This window comes from Cuculus canorus, chromosome 13 (assembly GCF_017976375.1).
Source record: "Cuculus canorus isolate bCucCan1 chromosome 13, bCucCan1.pri, whole genome shotgun sequence".
Classification (NCBI taxonomy): Eukaryota; Metazoa; Chordata; class Aves; order Cuculiformes; family Cuculidae; genus Cuculus; species Cuculus canorus.
The window spans coordinates 6,419,696-6,437,847 of NC_071413.1; the positions used below are offsets into that span (position 1 = coordinate 6,419,696).

Here is an 18,152-nt window from a genome sequence, read left to right on the forward strand (position 1 = left end):
CCGGCAGCCTGGGTGGCGTGGCAGGTGCCGGTGAGGTGTTGTCCCGCAGGGCCAGCTGGGGCTGGGGCAGGCTCTGCATCACCCCACGCCCTGCCTGGGGTGCCAGCATCCCTGGGGGCCAGGCAGGGGCTGTGGGGGCCCCGTCCCCCCGCTGGGGCTTGCATCACAGCGTAGGGGGGGTGTTTCACAAGTGCTGTCGTGTCTCAGCCTGCCCCTGGCTCATGCCTGGGGAGGCTTTTGGGGGCCGTGGGTGGGAAGCAAGGGGCCAGTGGGGTTGTTTACAGCCGTGGAGCTTGTTTCCTTCCACCTGCCTCCGGGGAAGCAGTTAGCGATTTGTTAGTCAAACCAGATGAGCCTTCTTGGAGCGGCTTCCTGCCAGGCTCCGCATTGCCCCACCAGTGGGTCCCCCGTTTCCTCCTGCTTTGCCGTGCCCCCCACCGCAGCCAGCGCAGCGCCGTGCCAGAGCCTGTGCCAGCGGGGTGAGGGGAACCTCAGCATGGTTTCCCACCCACCCCTTCCAGGTGTTGCTGCCTGCTGTGGGCATCCTGTGAGCCGGCCAGGTGGGAGCACTACAGCCATGCTTGAAAAACTAGGGCGATGCCTCCTTTTGGGGCCTCTCCCTGAGTATCTTCAAGGAGGTTGTGCTGGGCATGGTAGAGCCCATGATGGTTTAGCAAGATGACAGGGTTGGGAGGGTGCCCTCTTGGGGTGCTTGGGTGATGTTTAGGTACTTGGGTTATGGACGTGTGCTTGGGTGATGGTCAGGTACTTGGGTGATGGTCGTGTGCTTGGGTGATGGTTGGATGCATGGGTGATGGTTGGGTGCTGCCAAGCTTGCCCTGCCCTGGGTGCTGCGAGAGTGTGATGCACTGAGCATCGTGCCTTGTGCACCATACACCGAGCACCGTGTGTCAAGCGCCATGCACTGAGCACCGTGCATCGCGCACGCATCCAGCACCGTTGCCTGAGGAGCATGGGCACCACCCTTGCAGAAACGGGGCCCACGCATGGACAAGGAAGTGCCAGCCGTGGCGCCGGGTGATAAATAAGGAAGTTAACACCCAACCCGGGCTGCTAATTAGCTTTTAACCTGTACTAGCAGTTAACTACAAAAGGCAGTCATTTGTTCCGGGGAGCTGGTAGCGTAGAAAGAACGAAACACAGCCAATTTTGTTCAGGATGAATTAAGACTTGCAAATGTAAAATGAGTTCATCTATTTAATTAAGTAGCGGCAATATGGATGTTAAATTAAGTTAATGGCAGGCATGCCAAAACAAGGTTATAAAAATCTTGTCCTGGCGGGGTGGGTTCCGGATCTGGCCCTTGGATGGGGGCGGACGGGGGCGCTGCCCTGCCTGCGGGTGGCCTTGGGGTGGGTTGGGGGCTGCTGGCTGGTGGCCCTGGGGACAGCCCTCCGGCCACCACCGGGATGGGGAGAGAGGGAGAAGGAGATGGAGAAAAAAAAAAGGCAGGAGGAAGGGAAAAGCGTGTCTCACCCAGTGCCGCAATCTTATCAGGGCTGAACTTTACTCTGCTGCTAAAGATATAGGATACTTTAGGGACATCGGAAAGAAATAATAACCCTCTGATTTGTAGCTCTCGGGCTCTGGCGGCCGAGGGGGAAGGAAGACTGTCTTCTGCCATTACCATTTTTTGTATGAACTATTCCCCAAAGAAATCAAACCCTTGTACAAGCCCTCCCGCGCAGCAGCCCCTGCTCCAGCGCTGACCCGAGCCGTGCGGATTATCACCGCGCATCGCAGCCGGAGACAGGAACATTCATTAAAATTTGAAACACAAATGGAAAATTGCTACTTGAAGCCTCCTTGCCAGAGAGCCAGCCGCTTGATCAGAGACCTCATTAATGTATCTAATGTGTAAGGAACAATTAGACTTTTCAAAGACATCCTTTTCCCAGCCAGGGGAAAAAAAAAAAAAAGAAGCAGCTTGAACCCCTCCATCCCAACCCAACCCCGCCTCGAGGGATTGGGGTGCACAACCCTGGCGGGAGCCTATGAGCCGCCGGAGAGTCTCGGATCCATCCCAGCACCCGAAATGCCCGTTTCTCCTCAAGTTAGATGGCGAGGAAAGTGGGCTGATTAAAAAGCTGATTTCTTTTCCCAGCGACCGGCGGGGTTTTGCCATCCTCCCGTAATTAGCTGGTTACACGGCCGTATGTTTTATTTATGAGCCGAGGGCGGAGGGAAGGGGAAGCGGAGGGACGACCGTGCCCTATATATCTGCAAATAAAACACTTCATTTCCCTCCTGGGGAATGTCACCTCGAGAAACCATCGCTTTCCTGCTCACTGCCCCGTCCAAATCGCAGGCTGTAAATGGCTTTGTGGGCCTGGCTGCCGCTCAGATGGGTTTAAAATATGGATTTATGTCTTTATTCTGCATAGTCAAAGGTCAACAAGAGTAGGAAATCATCGCTGAGCTGCTTATTTACAGCAAGAGGCGGCCACTTGCTCCTCTTCTTGCTTATGCATCCCCACCAGTAGATGCTTTTGGGGTGCCTGGTCATGGGGAGGGTGGTGGAGCCCAGTGCCGGCTGGCGGAGACTGGCCATGCCTCAGTTACCCCAGGGTTGGCTGCCTCGGGGTCGGCATCCCACTGCGGACCGCAGCCTGGATGTCCCGAGCCTGGCTGCATCCCCTTCCTTAGGGACACTCACGAGGAGGTCGAGCATCCCGGAGGAGGTTGAGCATCCTCAACCCATGGCATCCCTGTGACCGAGGGTACCAAGCGGCCAAGCGAGTCGGGACCTCGTGCCCATCCACCATCGTCCTGGCTCGCTTGCGCAGCGTGGGCAGGGCCGGTGGCGCGCTTGCCCGGCCGGCCCCGCGAGCTGCGCTCTCATGCTTTGCTAATCCCGCCTGGCACCTGCCCCAGCTCCCTGCGGCTTCGCGCGAGCAAGGAACCAATTAATCCTCTGGCGCTTGGGGAAGTGGGTCAGGCTCGTCAAGCTCTCCCGCTAACGAGGGGCGAGGCAAGGCACGGCAGAGCCAGCTGCCAGGTGGCCAGGCGGGTGTCTCGCACCGGTGCCCTGCATCCCATCTCCTGTGGGGTGGTAAGTGGGTAAACTGAGGCAGGGCGATGCTCGCTGTGGTGCGTGCATGCCATCGCCTGCAGAGCGGGGACAACCAAAGAGGAGGAGGAGGGTGGCGGATAATTCGGTTGGGACGATGTCGCAAAGGGCTGGTTTCCCAACTGGGCTGCCCGGCCGCTGTGCCTCGGTTTCTCCATCCCAAGGAAGCAACGGGGGCTCCCAGCTTGGGGTGCTGGGTGCTGGCGGCGTTAGGGCTTTCTTGGCAGGGTGGGGAGCGCTGGCAGCGTGCACCTTTGAAGTGCAGCCCAACTTCCAGGAGTGAAGCAATTCTCGTTTGCATAATGAACAAAGGGAGCAGGGGGAGGCGAAACCCCAAAGCCCAAGCTGGCAGGCAGGCCTGCCCTCCCTGCCTGCCCTCCCTGCCTGCCTGCCCGCTCCCCCAGCCGCCTGTAATTACAGGTTTATTGCCTGTACAGCTATTGTGTAATGACATGTTTGCAAATTAATTTTTACAGCTCAAGCCATGGAGCGGGGGGGAGCAGAGGAGGGGTCCCCCGGTGCTTGCGTGAGCCCAACAAATTCAGCACCTGTAAAAGCGTGGGGGCTGCGTGCCGGGTAGTGATGAGGGGAATTGGGTGATATGGTGACCCCGCAGCCTTTCCAGCCCAGAGTGTGTGTGGGGGGTCCCATTTGCACCCTTTGGGCTTGGGTCACCCCATAAGTGACATTTCCTAATGCACCAGCAAGGTGTTAGTGTGGGGGGTTGGCTGGGGAGGGGGGAAGCAGTAACACCCAGCACCCCACGGCTGGGAGCACGGCGATGCACGGGAGCTGCCTCGGACGGAGCGGGACGCGAGCGATGACTCAGGGGACAGGCCAGAAATACTCCCAGCACCGATCTTGACAGATGTAGGTTACGAAGGAAGAAAAGACATAATAATAATCCCCCGACCTGGAATTAGAAAAGCAATATTTAACGTGGGGACAGGGGGAGGAAGAGGGTGCAATTTTTCAACAGCTTCATCATTGCCAAATGGGTTCTTTGGCTGAAAGGGGGGGGGGAGTGCGTGTGCATGATTGTGCGTGCGTGTGAGTGTGCACGTGCGTGTATGTGTGTATGCATGTGAGTGTACAAGTGCGTGTGTGGGTGCATGTGTGCACAAGCGTGCATAAACGTCCCCATGTGTGAGCGTACAAATACATGCGTGTATGTGCAGGTGCGTGTGTGAATGTGCATGCACAGGTATGCATAAGCATGCACACGCGTGTGAGCGTGTGTGTGCACAAGCATGTTTAAGTGTGCACACGCATGCATTTAGAGCCAGAAAACCTTTAGCAGAAGCCCTCCTGCTCGCTTACAGCTTGGCTCCGAGCCCAGTCTCCCCATTATGGTGCCAAGTGGGCTTGGGGTGATACTGGGACCCCCAGGACCTCCGTGGCCCCACGCTGAGGAGCAGGCAGGGGCAGGCAGCCGGGGGAGGAGGAGGAGGAGGAGGAGGGGGGGGGTGTGGGTCATGGGAATGGCCCTGTATCTTTAAAGCTGTTTGAAGAGCTGGTCATTATCATACAGGATGTGGCTTCTCTTGCAGGGGCGAGATATCACACGTCGCCTTCGTGAACTTTGGTGTTAAAAGCAGCCGGCAGTTTGGGGAAGAGAGGGCAGGAGCTGGGCTGTGGGCGGGGGGGGGGGGAGACAGCGGAGGTGGGGGGGAAGCCCATAAGCCCCCTCCCCTGCAAGCGCTCCCATGCCTGCCTGGAGCGCATCCCTCCTCACTTTTCCACCTCCACGCCCCCCCCACCCCCCCATCCCCAAGCCTTTTCCACCCCGCCTTGGCTGATCGTTTGCTTAAAGTAAATTAAGCCGGGCCCTCGTTACTATGGTGCAGCCAGGATCTCCAGCCTCCCTCGCTCTCCCCGTAATAGCATTTATTAGCCCTATTTGCCTGCAAGCATGTCTTCCCGGATCTGCTAATGCATCAGCGGAGAGGGGATGGGGGAGATCCTATCGGGCGGCTGATTGCAGCCCCCGCCGGGGCGAGCGGGGCCGGGCAGGGGGATTTGGGGAGGGCAGAGGGATTTAGAGGGGCAGGGGGATTTAGGGAGGCAAGGGGGATTTGGGGGAGGTGGGGGGAGATGGGAGCTCCCCCTTCCCTTGAAGGAGCAGCAACCTTCCTGCGCCTGCCTTTTGTGAAGCAGCTCCCAGCAGACAGGAAAGTTGGGTTATTTATTGTTTTATTTCCTAATTTTCCTCCTTAAACGACTTGGGGGGGGTGGGGGGTGGTGTCTTTGATTCTTCTATTTTTATTTTATGTGTTCCCCCCCCTCCCTCCCCTCCCCGCCCTCACTGGCAGCTGTTTGAAAACAGCATCCTAGAAAAGACTTAAAAAAAAAAAAGGAAAAAAAGAATTATTTAGTCTGTAGGCGAGAAGGAGGAGCGGGTTGAAGGGGGAAGGAGGTTTCTCCTGCCCTGCTGTCCCCGGCTAGGGGGTGCCCGGGGCTCGCCCCCCCGGAACCCCGAGGTGGATGGAGGTGGATGGAGCCGGGGGGATGCGGGGAGGAGGGTGCCGGGGCGAGCAGCTGCCTGCTGCTCTCCTGCCCGCTCCCCTTCATTAGGGGAGACAAATCTGCTGTCAAGGAGCCAGATTTCCAATTTACCGATAATGATTCTTGCATGAAAATTGATCGAGAGTGGGGGCAAGTCTGCCGCCTCTCGCCCGCCCGCCCGCCTGGCTTTTGGCGCAGCAGCCCGGGGGGAAGCGCGGGTTCTTGCTCGGACAGACAGACAGACAGACGGACAGAGGGTCGCCCACCCCACGCCACCCGCAGAGCTTCTCTGGGGTCAGGGGGGGACACCCCGCTGTCCCAGCCAGCTCAGGGGGTGCGTCCCCTCCTACACCCAGGGTCCCACCGCCGCCTCTTCCTCCTCCTCCTCCTCCTCCTCCTCGCTGGCTTTTTGTGTGGCTGCGGCGGCAGGAGAAGCCCCGGGGAGGCATCCCCGTCCCCCCCCCCGGTGACAGCCACCGCTCCGCCGGCGCCCTGGGCTCGCTGCTATTCCAATTTTTATTTTTCCTCCTCCCCCCACACACTTGATTCCCCCCGCTCCTCCTCCTCCTCCACCTCCTCCTCCCCGCTCCACTGTATTTTTTCGCCTCTGGTTTATTTTTCCAACCCCCTCCGTGTGGCTTGGTGCTAATTTTTTGGGGTGGCTTTTCTTGGTTTGTTTTTTTTTTGTTTGTTGCTACTTTTTTACTGGGTTTTTTTTTTTCTTGCTTCCTGACACATCATCTTCACCTTGGCTCTTTTATTTTGTATATATTTTATTTTTTTTTTTTTCCTGGCTGCAATGGAACTGTAACATAAATCATGTTTGGGTTGAAACCACCTCTCTATTACTTACCAGGTAAGGCACCGTGCGATGCTGCTGCCGCCCCCCTCCCCGGCCCCTCTCCCACCCCTGGGGGTCCCCCTCTACCTCGGGGACACCTCTTTGTCTGCCTCGACCGGGGGGGATTTGGAGGTGAAGTTACTTTCTCCCAATAGAGAAAGTACCCCCCCCCCCAATAGGGGTTTGGGGGTCCAGTGAGCTTGTGGGGGGACACAGGCAGCCCCGGTGCAGCACTGCAAGGCTCTGCAGGATTTTGGGGTGCTTGGGTCCCCCCTCCTCTTCCTCTGCTGCTGGTCCCTCACCCCGGGGGTTTCTCCCGTCCCCGAGTCGCCGGGGGAGACTGGCTGAGAAGGGATGGGGAGGAATGCTGGGTGCAATGAGTTTTGGGGTGGGGGTCCCAACTCGTGGCTCCGCTGTTGCTCGGGTGCAGGAACTTGGGGCACCAAAGTTTGCTGTGCCGCCCCAGCCAGTGAGGGAGGGGAACCCCTCTTCCAGGTGGTTTGGGTTGTTTGGAGAGCGTTGGTGGCGAGGAGGGCTCGGGTGCACGCTTGGGGGGGTGTTCTTGGGGTGCCTGTTTGGGGGATGTGCTCGGGGTGCCTTCTTAGACTACGTGTTCATGATACGAGCTCGGGCTGGGAGCTTGAGGTGCTCTTGAGGTGCTCAGGGTGTGTGTTTTGGGGTGCACGCTTGGGGGTGTACGCTTGGGGTACTCGGGTTGTGAGCTCGTGGTGGGAGCTTGGGGTGCCCACTCGGGATTCACACTTGGGGTGCACCGTACAGATGCAGCCTTGGGCTGTGAGCTCAGGCTGTGAACTCGGGGTGCTCTTGGGGTGCATGCTCAGGATGCATGTTTGGGGTGTACACTTCGGGTGTGCGCTCTGGATGGGAGCCTGGGCTGGGAGCTGAGGCTGAGAGCTCGAGGTGCTCTGGGGGTGCAGTCTCGGGGTGCACGTACAGACTGAGAGCTCGAGGTGCTCTGGGGGTGCAGTCTTGGGGTGCACGCACAGGCTCAGAGCTCGAGGTGCTTTGGGGCTTGGGGTGCATGCACAGGCTCAGAGCTCGAAGTGCTTTGGGGGTACAGTCTTGGGGTGTTCACTCAGGCTCAGGGCTTGGGGCACACTCAAAGGTGTGCCCCGAGAGACAGGGGATGGGGGGGGCCTCTCTCCTGGGGGGCTGTGTCCCCGCGTGGCGGTTTCCCCGCGGAAGGTTGTTTGTTTCAGGAAATGGCTTTTGCATGTGGCAGTTGCGAGAGGAACGAGTGGCTTTGCCCAAGAGCGCCTGCGCCAGAGCGTGCGAAGGCGAGCCAGGAAGGGCAGCAGAGGGGTGCAGGGCTTGAACTTGGGGGGCAACCTCTGGAAGGAGTTGTGATGTGACAATCCCCACTGTGGCCGTGCCACGATGGGGACATGGTTGACTTACTGACCCATGGCATCCCGCTGACTCCCAGCACCACCAACCCTGCGCCATCCTCCCTGGCAGCCGCGGGGGTCCCACTCCCTGTCCCCCCCAACCCTGACACCACCCCCTTGCCCGCTCCTCGCTGGCTCTCAGCTGCCTGCAGCGGCTGCGGTGATGCTCGCCCAGCCCCGCTGCTGTCCCCCACGGCAGGGACTCCTCCAAGGGCTGCAGGTGCAGGGAGACGGGTTGGGGGCTGGGTTTTTTTTTTCCTTAAATTCCATATTTAGCACACTCTGGTCGAGCAGGGGTTCCCGGCGGCAGCTCCTGTTGCGTGAAACTTCTGGCTTTGCCGTTGTTGTTAATGCACTAATTCCTGTGCCCTGGAAAAACCCTCCCTGGCCAACTCTTTGCTCTCTGGCCACCTTGGAGTAGAAATAAAAAAATCAGAGGAGAAAAGCACGACGGAGAGGAGTATGGAAGTGTCAGGCTATGAGATTTAAAGCAATTAGGGGAAATTATGTTCGAGGCACTGGCAAGCAGAGAAATCGCTGGCGGCAGCTGCCAGGGAGTTGGGAGACACTGGTGGGCCAGGTTGGGTGGGAGCAGATGGAGACATGAACCTTCCCCCGTGGGCTTGTGGAGGTTTCATGAGCACTGGGCTGGTGGCAGTGACTCAGCGACGCGAGTCCTTCTGGAGACTGTCATCTCCTCGGGGACTGCTTGGCTGTGGCCCGTTGTCGCACGCTTCTCAGTGGCTTGTTCTTCTGGCTCTGTTGGCACGGGATCCAGCTGGCCCCTCTGTGTCCCCTGCATCCATGTGGCCACCGATGCTTCTGTCCCTCTGGTCACCAATGCTTCTGTCCCCTGCATCCTTGTGGCCATTGATGCTTCTGTCCCTCTGGTCATGGGGCTGGAGATGTGCAGTGGGGGTCATCCAACTCTAGGGAGACACGAGGCACAGGAGGGACCCAGCATCAAATGTAGTTGAGGACAGGGGACCAGAGAGGGGACCCCATTCCCAGCAGATACATATGGGAACCATGCCCAGGCTGACTTGGCCTGAGATACACGAGTGCAGTTGTCACCCTATGACAGCAGCATCCTTTGGGAACAGTGGCACCCCTTGGAGACACAAAGCATCCCCAGAGGGCCTGGCTATGTGCTCCACCCAAATGCACACAGCCTTTTGCGGTCTCTCTCTTTCCCTATGGGTGTCCCCAAGTTGCTGTGTGCTAGAAGAACCCTGGGGCATCCTGGCAGGTCAGGATAGGCCCCTGGGTGTCTCAGCGTGCTGGGGAGGATGGTGACGGGTGCTGGTGGCGGATGCTGCTGACTCAGGACCTTCCCAAATGGTTCCTATTTTTACACCAGGGCCAGTAATATTTAGCCTGTGGATCAAAGCAGATGGAGGGAGCTGGGTGATGCCGCGTAAACACTTGCTCGGCGGGTGCTGCTGGTGCGAGGTGTGAGTCACCAGTGGCTTTCGGTGGTGCCAGGTGGGGACGGCTGCCCCAGGGCTGGGATTAGGGTTCTCTGAGCTGAGCCCCCTTCTCAGCAGCCCCCAGCTGGGGGCCGGGATGGAAGGTTGCCCTTCCTCACCCTCGCTGGGTGCATAGTTGAGAGGTGCTTGAAGGTGATGCTCAGGGATAGTGGCAGGGTACTGGGTGATGCTGGGGGTTCTGGGCTGTGTTGGGGTGCGAGGAAGCCCTTCCACCTTCCTCCCTTGCCCACCATACCATCCTCCTCCTCCTCCTCTCGCCAGTCCTAAATTCGGTCGTCATGGTAACCATGTCAACCACTTTCCAGCTTCCCTGTGATGGTTTGGGGGGGGGGCGGGGAGGGGAAGAGGGGAGCCAGGGGAAGGGGGGGTGGCAGCTGAGGGTTGCACGCAGGGAGAGGGACAGGGCCATCACTCCCAGATCTGGGCTTGGGGTGACGCTTTCCAGATGGTTTTTCCTTGCTGAGCCCCATCTGGCAAGTGGAGGCCAGTGCCAGCCCAGTGCATGCCACGGGGTCAGGACTGGAGGTCCTGTCCTGGGGAGGGGGCTCAATCGCAGCCCCCCCAGCTCTGAGCAGGCAGCTGAGTACCCCCGAAATTCAGTGCCTGTCTGCAGCCATCCTGCTCATGCCAGAGCCCTGCTAATACTCGATAGTTTGGTAGCCACATGGCTTGGAAAGGGGTGAATTATTCCCAGACACCTCCTTTTCCTCCCTCCTTTCTTCCCACCCCCCCAGTCTCTGTAATCTCTTTATTCCTGGGCTAAGCCTGGTTTCCAATGGTTTTAAAGGCAGATTTGCCTTTAGCTATATAGGACAGGGTGTAAAGCCGGGCGGCTGCGCGGGTGGGTGCGTAACACCAACACCGACATCACCCTGCGGCTGGTGGGCGCCCAGTGCAGAGCTGCGGTGCCACCAGGGGAGAGCAGACGAGGTGTAATTACCCCGGTAGGAGTTTGGCCCGTGATGAAAGCGGGGTACCGCTGCTGCTTCCCCGCTGCCACGCAGTTGTATCCCCTGGTATCTCCCTTCCTGGCACTGCTGGACCCTAATTCCTGGGAGTCCCGGTGTGCTGCAGGCATTACTCACCTCCAAACCACTCCAGGTTTTGGGGGCAAGCAGGTGCTTTCTTTCTTTACAGCGTGTCCCCCCGCCTTTCCCTTTCCTTGGCACCGGCTGGCAGCACCTGCCAGGGACGCTCCTCCTTGGCACAGCCCCGTGGCACGTGTGCGGGCACTGCCGGTGGCAGCCGCGCTCAAGTCACCGATTTACCCCGGGTGGAGCGGGGCCAGCCCTGCCCCCAGCCTGGCAGTGGGGTGCGTACCTCCCCCCCCCCATTTTATTATTAATTTTTAACATTATTTCCTGAATGCTGTGCTTAATTAAACGCTGTCGCCTCTTGCTGTGAGCCGACGCGGGGTATTTATTACTCCAAACGTCGGTGGGAAGGATGCTCCCCCACCACAACACCGCTCTGACGGATTATTTCACCGGCATTAAAAAGGGGGGTGACACCCCCGACAAGGGGCTTTGGAGGGGGGAGGCGGCTGCATTTCTGCATCACCAAGCTTTCTCCTTCCCCCCTTCTTTTAATAATAACGCTTTAAAGATGTTTGACATCTGTAACAAACAGCTGGCATCCTGTTATGGAAGAATGTCCTTTTATTTCTGAGCAGGTTGAACTGTCATTAATAGTATAATTAGGTGATTATCGGCGTACAGCAGAAAACTGCTTAATTGCACAGCCAGCTTTGCGAGGATCCCCGGCTCCTTTATTGCTGGATTTGTTTTAGCCGCCTGAATTTTTTCGCGCTGTGTTGTTGTTTTTTTCCACTTTGATTATTATTTTTTAATGTGCGTGGCAGCTGGGGGAGGATGGCAGCACCGGTGGCGCCGGAGGGGAACAGGGACGACACACCACGCTGGCACTGATCCCCCTGTGTATCCTCCCTCCCAGGTCCCCAGGGGATTTATTTTTTAACCCCAGGCCTGCTGAAGTTGCTGGAAGGGGTCTCGGAGGTTGGGTTGGTGGGGGTTTGCTGGGTGCAGCCCCCATGGGTGGGAGCACCCATGGGTGGGAGCTGACCGGGTGCAGAGTTATTCGAGGGAATAGAAGAGACGTCTTTGTTAGCAGCTCTGTGCCATCGGCTGCCAATGGGGAGCACGACTGGGAAGTCGCTCACATCGTGCTGCTCAGCGTAAGGCAGGAGGGCACCCATGGTGCTGGGGTGCCTTTGCCCACCCTCACCCATCCCCACGTGCTCAGAACCTCCTCTTGGGGCCCTGTGCCCCTCTCCATCCCCACATGTGTGGGGCACGCACGTGGCTCGCTGCAGTGCTTGGGTGACTACGATGGAGTCAATCCATTCCCAATCCCATCCCCATCCCCAGGATGTGGGGTTTTGGGGGCAGAGCAGATTTTTTTGGCGCCCGCCAGACAATAGTGCTTTGTATCTTCTCCCCCGGTGCCGCCAAACACACTTGTTAGCGCCACAGCTTTGTGCTGTAAATTTCCATGGAGTAATTACGTCTTAATTTATGATAATCCCGGGCAGGCGGTGGAGGGGAGCAAGCACCAGTCAAGTTTGGAAGTTGCCTGCCAGGGCCCAGGATACCCTGTGGTTCATGCTGGCCATGAACTTCTCCATCTCAGTGCAAAGCCAGCAGATGGGGAAAGTGTCCCCGAGCCAGGATTGGGGCTCTCCCCAGAGGAAGGGGGAGTGAGGCCACATGAGAGTTAAGTATTGGTCCCATTTTGGAGTGTCTCCATCACAGTGGCCACGCATCCAACCACCTGTCCAGGAGCTCGGGACCCCATGGGCGTGTGGGCTTGGGTCATCCTGGGGTGATGCCAGGATGTTGTTCCACGTCCTGGTGCTGGTTCTTCAAGCAGGAGGGAACCTTTCTCTTCCTTCAAGCCCTTGGTACGGCTCTGGCATGGGGCTGGACCCTTCCCCCTTCCCACCACTGAATGGCTCATCCTGCCTTTGTCTAGAGGGCTTATTACTGGCAAAAAGAGGCTGTTTTCCCTCAGTCTTCCCGGCGGGCAAATTAAATGCTTTAGCAATTTTGAAGGAGGATGACGGAAGGGGAGGAATCGTTGGTGGAAACCTCCATCATTGGTGGAGGTTTGGCATGCAGGAACCTGGCACCAGGCAGGATGCTGGTGCTCTCCAGCGAGGTGGGAAGCGAGGGGGTCCCCTGTCCTCCCCTCCAAAGCCACCGAGGCACCACTGGAAGCTGCCACAGGAACCCCGTGGGATTTGGGAGGTGTTTAATGCATGCCCTGTGGAGAGGGGGGGATGCACAGTCAGTGCTACTGAGCATCTCTGCAGAGCTGGGAGAGTGCTAGCCACCTATACATCCCACCATCTCTTGCCAATGGGGGTTGTGGGTGCCATGGGGACCTTCTCCCATGCCCCAGGGTGGGTTTTGGCCCCAGAGAGGGGTAAAAGTCTGGGGCTGTGCCCGCTGCACCTGCAGCCAGGTCCCCGTTGGGAGGCAGTGCGCACCCAGTGACATTTGCCAAGCGTAAAAATTCAATTAATTCCAGCAGGCAGATTAAATATAAGTGAATTTTAATAATTTGCTCGAAAGGCTGAGGATTACTGTAGGCGAAAAGAGAAGATGCTGCGTGTGTAGGGGCACCGGCCAGCCTGCTTGGCACTTGGCACGTGGGATTGCTGTCGCTAAGCATCCTAAATCCTGGCAAGGGGAGGGGGATCTGCTCTTCTTGGTGTTGAATGGTGCCATGCACAATCACCCCAGACCTGGGTTTTGATTGATCTTCCCCTGTGATGAATGTGAGGGACCCATCCCGCTGGTGCCGACAGCTTGCACAGTCCAGCTCCATGGGCATCACTGGTGCTTCAAAGCCTCATTCCATTTCCTGCGGAGCTTCATGGAAAGGTTAAGACCCATCAGGTGGTGGTGGTGGTGCGACCCTGGGCTGTCCCTTGGGGACCTCACGGGACATTGCAAGGGGACCCGAGTCTCCAGGGTGAGGAGCAAGCCAAGGTCTCACCAAGACCTCTGTAGCTTCTTGTAAATAAAAAGCCGTTGACGTGGGGCACCAATTGCTAGCAGATGGCGCCCGTATTAGGAAAATGAAAATACATGCAGTAAATTTGCTGTTTGCCAGCGTTAATTTCTTATCCCAAGGTAAAACCCTTCCCTCTGGCCCGTACCGAGCCATCTGCACGGTCATAAACCGCAGTGCTGTGGTGCGCACAGGGGGACCTCAGGAGTGTGAAGGGGACCCCCCATCCCACCCGGCCCCCCAGCTTTGCTGGCGGCACAGAAGGATTGATGGAGATTGCCCGTGACCTTTGCTAGGACACGAGGTATTACCATTAATACTTCTGTATTTCCGGAGTTCACGCCATGCATAAATCTCATATCAAGCTGGGCGGGCAGAGTAATCTGCCAGGCGGCGTTATTAATACCCGTTATTAATACCCGGTGCCCCTGGCGCTGGAGCCCTTCGATAGCTGCTCGCGGATGGCGCGAGGGATGGGGGGCTGTGCTCTTTAAACCCCCCTGACACCTTTTCGGGGTGCAGCCGGGGTGGGTGGTGGGAAATTCCTGGTGCTGGCTGAGTCACCGGCTGCTTTCTGCCAGCAGTGGGGGTCCCCTGCGGGCACCTGCCCTGAGGGGACAGTTTTTGGCTATGAACACCTTTGGCTCAGCTGGAGGGGGATGGAAGCACCTCAAAGTGAGCAGAGTGGCAGGAAGCTTCCCCCCCCTTGCCTTGGCACCCCATAGCCCCTCAGCTCAGCTAGGTCCTGCCTCCCTGCCCCTGTGTGCAGCCCCCTGCCCTTCTCCTGCCCCCCCCTGCCCCGCCAGGACCTGCCCCATGCAAGATCCAGCCTGCGTGAAACTCTAATCTCCAATTTTATTCGCTCGGCTCCAGCCGATTTGCATAATCCACATAATCACCCCGGTTTTAATTGCCCACAACTCTGCAGAAAGATCATGTGGTTAAGTGGTAAATCATAATTAGATAAATAATTGGCTTGGCCGCAGCAAGCTGCTTTGTTATACCTGCCATCTGCTGGGCAAGGGTTTCTCGCGACAAGAACAATGCGCCGCTGACGGCAAAGCCTGCGCTGCCCGCGGCAGGGCTGCACCAAACTGCTGGCATCGGGACGGGGATGGGGATGGGAGGACAGCCTGGCTGCACTGGGCATTGCCCGTTCCTGGCCTGAGCAGTGCCTGGTAGCGCTGTGCAAGGCTCAGCAGCACCGTGCAATGACTGGCTGTGACCCACGCATTGCCCGCTGGCATCATGCAATGCCTGAGGGCACCGTGTAATGCCCAGCAGTATCATACAATGCCTGCCAGCGTCGTGCAATGCTCAGCAGCACCATACAATGCCTGGCAACACTGTACAGTGCCCAGCAGCGCCGTGCAGTGCCCGACAGCACCATAGAATGCCCGCCAGCACCGTGCAGTGCCCCTCAGCCCCATGCACTACCCAGCTTCTTCCCACATGGCTCTAACCCATGCAATTCCAGGCAGACATGCACCATGCCTGGCAGCCCCATGGAATGCCCAGCAGCCCCGTGCCATGCCCGGCAGTAGCCCCACACAGTGCCTCGCTCTCTCCCGTGTAACGCCCGGCAGCCCCGTGCAGTGCCCAGTGGTGCTGCCTGGTACCCACCTGCGCACCCCTCGTGGCCATCCGGCCCCCAGCAGCAGCAAATGAAAAGAGAAGGTGTTAGGGCTGTACCCTGCTTCCCCCAAAGCAGGAGGGACCTCGAGGGACAGTTAGCACCCAGATCTGGGCAGCAGGAGCCAAGAGGAGCTGCTGTCCCAACCTGGATGCTGCAGAGAGGGGCTCAAGGGCCAGCAGCATTCTTTGGACACAGGCAGTTAATTTTTGAAGCCCCCAGCTTGCTCTGCCAGCACAGAAATGGGGAAGAAAGTTGCTTTGAAGTGAACCTTTCACTGGCTTGATTTCCTCTGGGCTTAAAAAGCACCCAGGGCTGGTTGGGCTGGGTACGGGAAGGCAAAGAAGGGAGAAAAATAATCCCACATCACACTGGTCCCGGCCTCTCCCTGGTGCTGCGCCCTCCAAATGAGTTCTTATGAGTTTGCTTGTTGTTGTTTGCCAGATCAATGGTCCATGGAGGAGTGATCGATGGAGATCCAGTCGGCTAATAGCGCCAGGCACTTGGATGTTTGGTGCTGTGCTGGGCTTCCCGGAGAGCCCCAAATCCCATCCCTGGACAACGAGGTGGTCCTCACCCTGAGGGACTCCTCCAGGGGTGCTGGGGAGCCAGCCAAGGTGGGCTGTGCTCCTGGGATGAACAGAGGCTGTGCCTGCATCTCTCGATCCCTGGGGACACTTGGGGACATCAAGCCCAGTCACCTCCCTTCATTTCAGCTGCTTGCTGGGTGGTGCAGAGGAAGGGCAAGACCATTGGTTCTGATCAATCAATTAGTTAATTTATGGAGCATGTTCTAGGTGCGGCGGCAGAGCTCTTGTAATAAGGGGTGGAAAATGTGTTGCAGCTTGATGGAGCATTGCTGGGAGAGGAGGTGATCCCTGTCCCCTGCCTGTCCCCGGAGTGTGACAGGGTGTGTGGCAGCGGATGACAGGCACGCGCTGCCCCTGGCCTCCTACCCTCCTCCTGCCTGCACAGGCAAGGGCTGAGGGGGGACTTGACAATGTGAGGCCATTAGCATTGAAAATCCATGCAAAGCAGCTGTTCCCGCTTGGAGCATGCAGCTGGATGCAGCTCTGGAGTGGGAGCTGAGGTGCTGAGAGGAGAGGAAAGACTGGGGAACCATGGAGATTCACCCCATATTCCTCAGAGACCTATCTGGAGTGAGCCTGGTGGAGCCTTGGGTTTGGTTTCCAGCCAAGGCGAGGTCCTACACAGTGGGTGCGGATGCATCCCAGGGGAGGATGGAGGATGCTCATCTCTCCCTGCTCCCTCGGCCTCCCACCACGCTGGGTTTTTTTCCACTCCATTTGCCAGCGACTGGAGCTGCTGCCTGATCGTATTTGGTAATAAATTATTAGTTCCAGCGCTCGGGAGCCCGGGAGCTCAAAATAGCTGCTTTTAAAGTGGGCGGCTGGTGCAGGTTGAGTTCAATGGCAATCTGCTCTGAAGGGCACTTCGTTCTCATTAGGGGCTTTTCAAGGTGCTGGAGGGGCTGAAACCGAGGTGCTAAACCTGCCTGTGCCACATTTCCCGGCAGCAGGGGTAGGGAGGCAGGGGAGGGCAGCGGGCAGCGGTACAGCAAGGGTTTGGGGGTGCTGGAAGCCCCTGTCCCTGCCCCAGCGCTGCCCGCTCCTGCCCGCGGTGGCTGCCGGCGTGTTTATTTGTCTCCAGCCCCACCAGGCAGCCAGACTGGTTCTGCTCTCGCTGCCGGAGGAGGCTTCTGCTGCCAAAAAACCCGCCAGCGTCATCAGGAGCAGATGGAGAGAAGATGGCACGCTCCCAGCTCCCAGCCCTGTGCCGGGGATGCGGGGGGCTGCTGGGGGCCGGGGGGCAGGGACACCCTCCCAGGAGCCAGGAAGTCGGGGTCCTGCCCCATCAGGGATGCCAACCCCATGGCTGGTGCCGTGTGTGGCACCGTGTGAAGGGGTGCCAGGACACAGGGTGGCATGGGGAAGGGGCGGGGGGGCATGGTGATAGCCCTGCCATCCGTTCCTTCTCCTCCTGCCACGCAGGGACCTGTGTGCTTTGGTGGGCAGGCAGCCAGCGAGCACCAGGAATGCCAGACGCTCCCTGCGCTGCTGCGCCCGGGCTTATGCCGTGGGGCAGGCATGGGGTGGCACGTCACCTGGTCCCCAATCCTCAGCTGTCCCTGCGGCCCCTGCACCCCAACCCTGCCTTGATCCAAGGGCGGGTGCATGCGAGGTGCCAGCCTGCTCCCCAAAGGGGTGGGGGCAGCAGGAGGGCATCCTGCTCTGGCTTGGGGTTCAGCTTCCCACCCTGGTGAGGCAACTGCTGGTGTGACCCCAAGCTACTGCCAGGCTCCACACTTGACCTGTCTTTCCACGTGGATTCGCCTGCTGAGAAAATCAGCTGGGGAGGTGTAAGAGGAGGGTGAGAGGGAGGCCCCACCTCACTGGCGGGTGGCATGGTGTCCCCAGCCACTGTGGGGACGGTGGCACCCGCAGAGATGAGTGGCACTCATGCCACACTGATGATGGGATGCTGGAGGGATGGGAGGATGCAGTGTGGTCCCACATCCGTATCCTGGGGATGCTTGTGCCTGGCCAGTTCTCCGCCACAGCGTGCCTCAGTTTCCCCAGCTGGCAGCTCTCCCATGGAGCAGCCCAGGAGCAGACGGACAGACGGACGCCACCTCTGTCAGGGCAAGGCAGGTGAGCGATGCTGCTCAGGCCCCAGCCGGGGTGGAGGCGCCGATTTTATCACTGGGCAGGAGTAGCAAAACTGGTTTGGAGCCCAGCTGGGGCAGCGGCACAGCTTGCATTAGCAAGCCAGCCCTGGGGGGAACGCAAGCTCCCTGTGAGCTTCCCAGCGAGCTGCCGGCTTGGAACTGCCCTGCGTTCGCCTGGAAAATCTCAGCAGGATCATGAGTTTGCTGGGAAGTGTTTGGGGATCAGCTGAGCATCACACGGGTGATGCTCCACCGCCAGCCCCTGTGCCCCTGCAAGCACACGAGAGCATGCTAATCCCCACTGACTGGTTAGCAAGGAGTTTCCAGCCTTGGATTGGAACCGGGGAGGTTATGCCGGGGTTAATGGCTGGGGAGAAGCTGGAGGGGGCACGGGAAGTGCCTGGGAGTGCAGGGCTATGGAGCTGTGCCCAAGGGGCGCAGGGCTGTGCTGAGGGGATG

General features: G+C 58.6%; 1 protein-coding gene across 4 annotated transcripts in view; it reads left to right on the plus strand.

Moving 5' to 3' along the window:
* GSE1 (Gse1 coiled-coil protein) overlaps positions 1-18,152 on the plus strand; it is a 100,152-nt gene that overhangs the window by 67,073 nt on the left and 14,927 nt on the right. The window contains exon 1 of one of the 4 annotated variants that reach the window (XM_054078504.1): positions 2,933-3,073. The exons of 2 other annotated variants lie outside the window; for them this stretch is intronic. Coding sequence is in view for 1 of the 2 variants with exons in the window: in XM_054078503.1 (XP_053934478.1) it covers positions 6,416-6,452 (37 nt within the window). In the remaining variant the exon portion in view is untranslated. Of the gene's footprint in view, positions 1-2,932; positions 3,074-6,311; positions 6,453-18,152 lie in introns of those variants that run through there. One more of the 4 variants, XM_054078503.1, reaches the window with a different exon arrangement.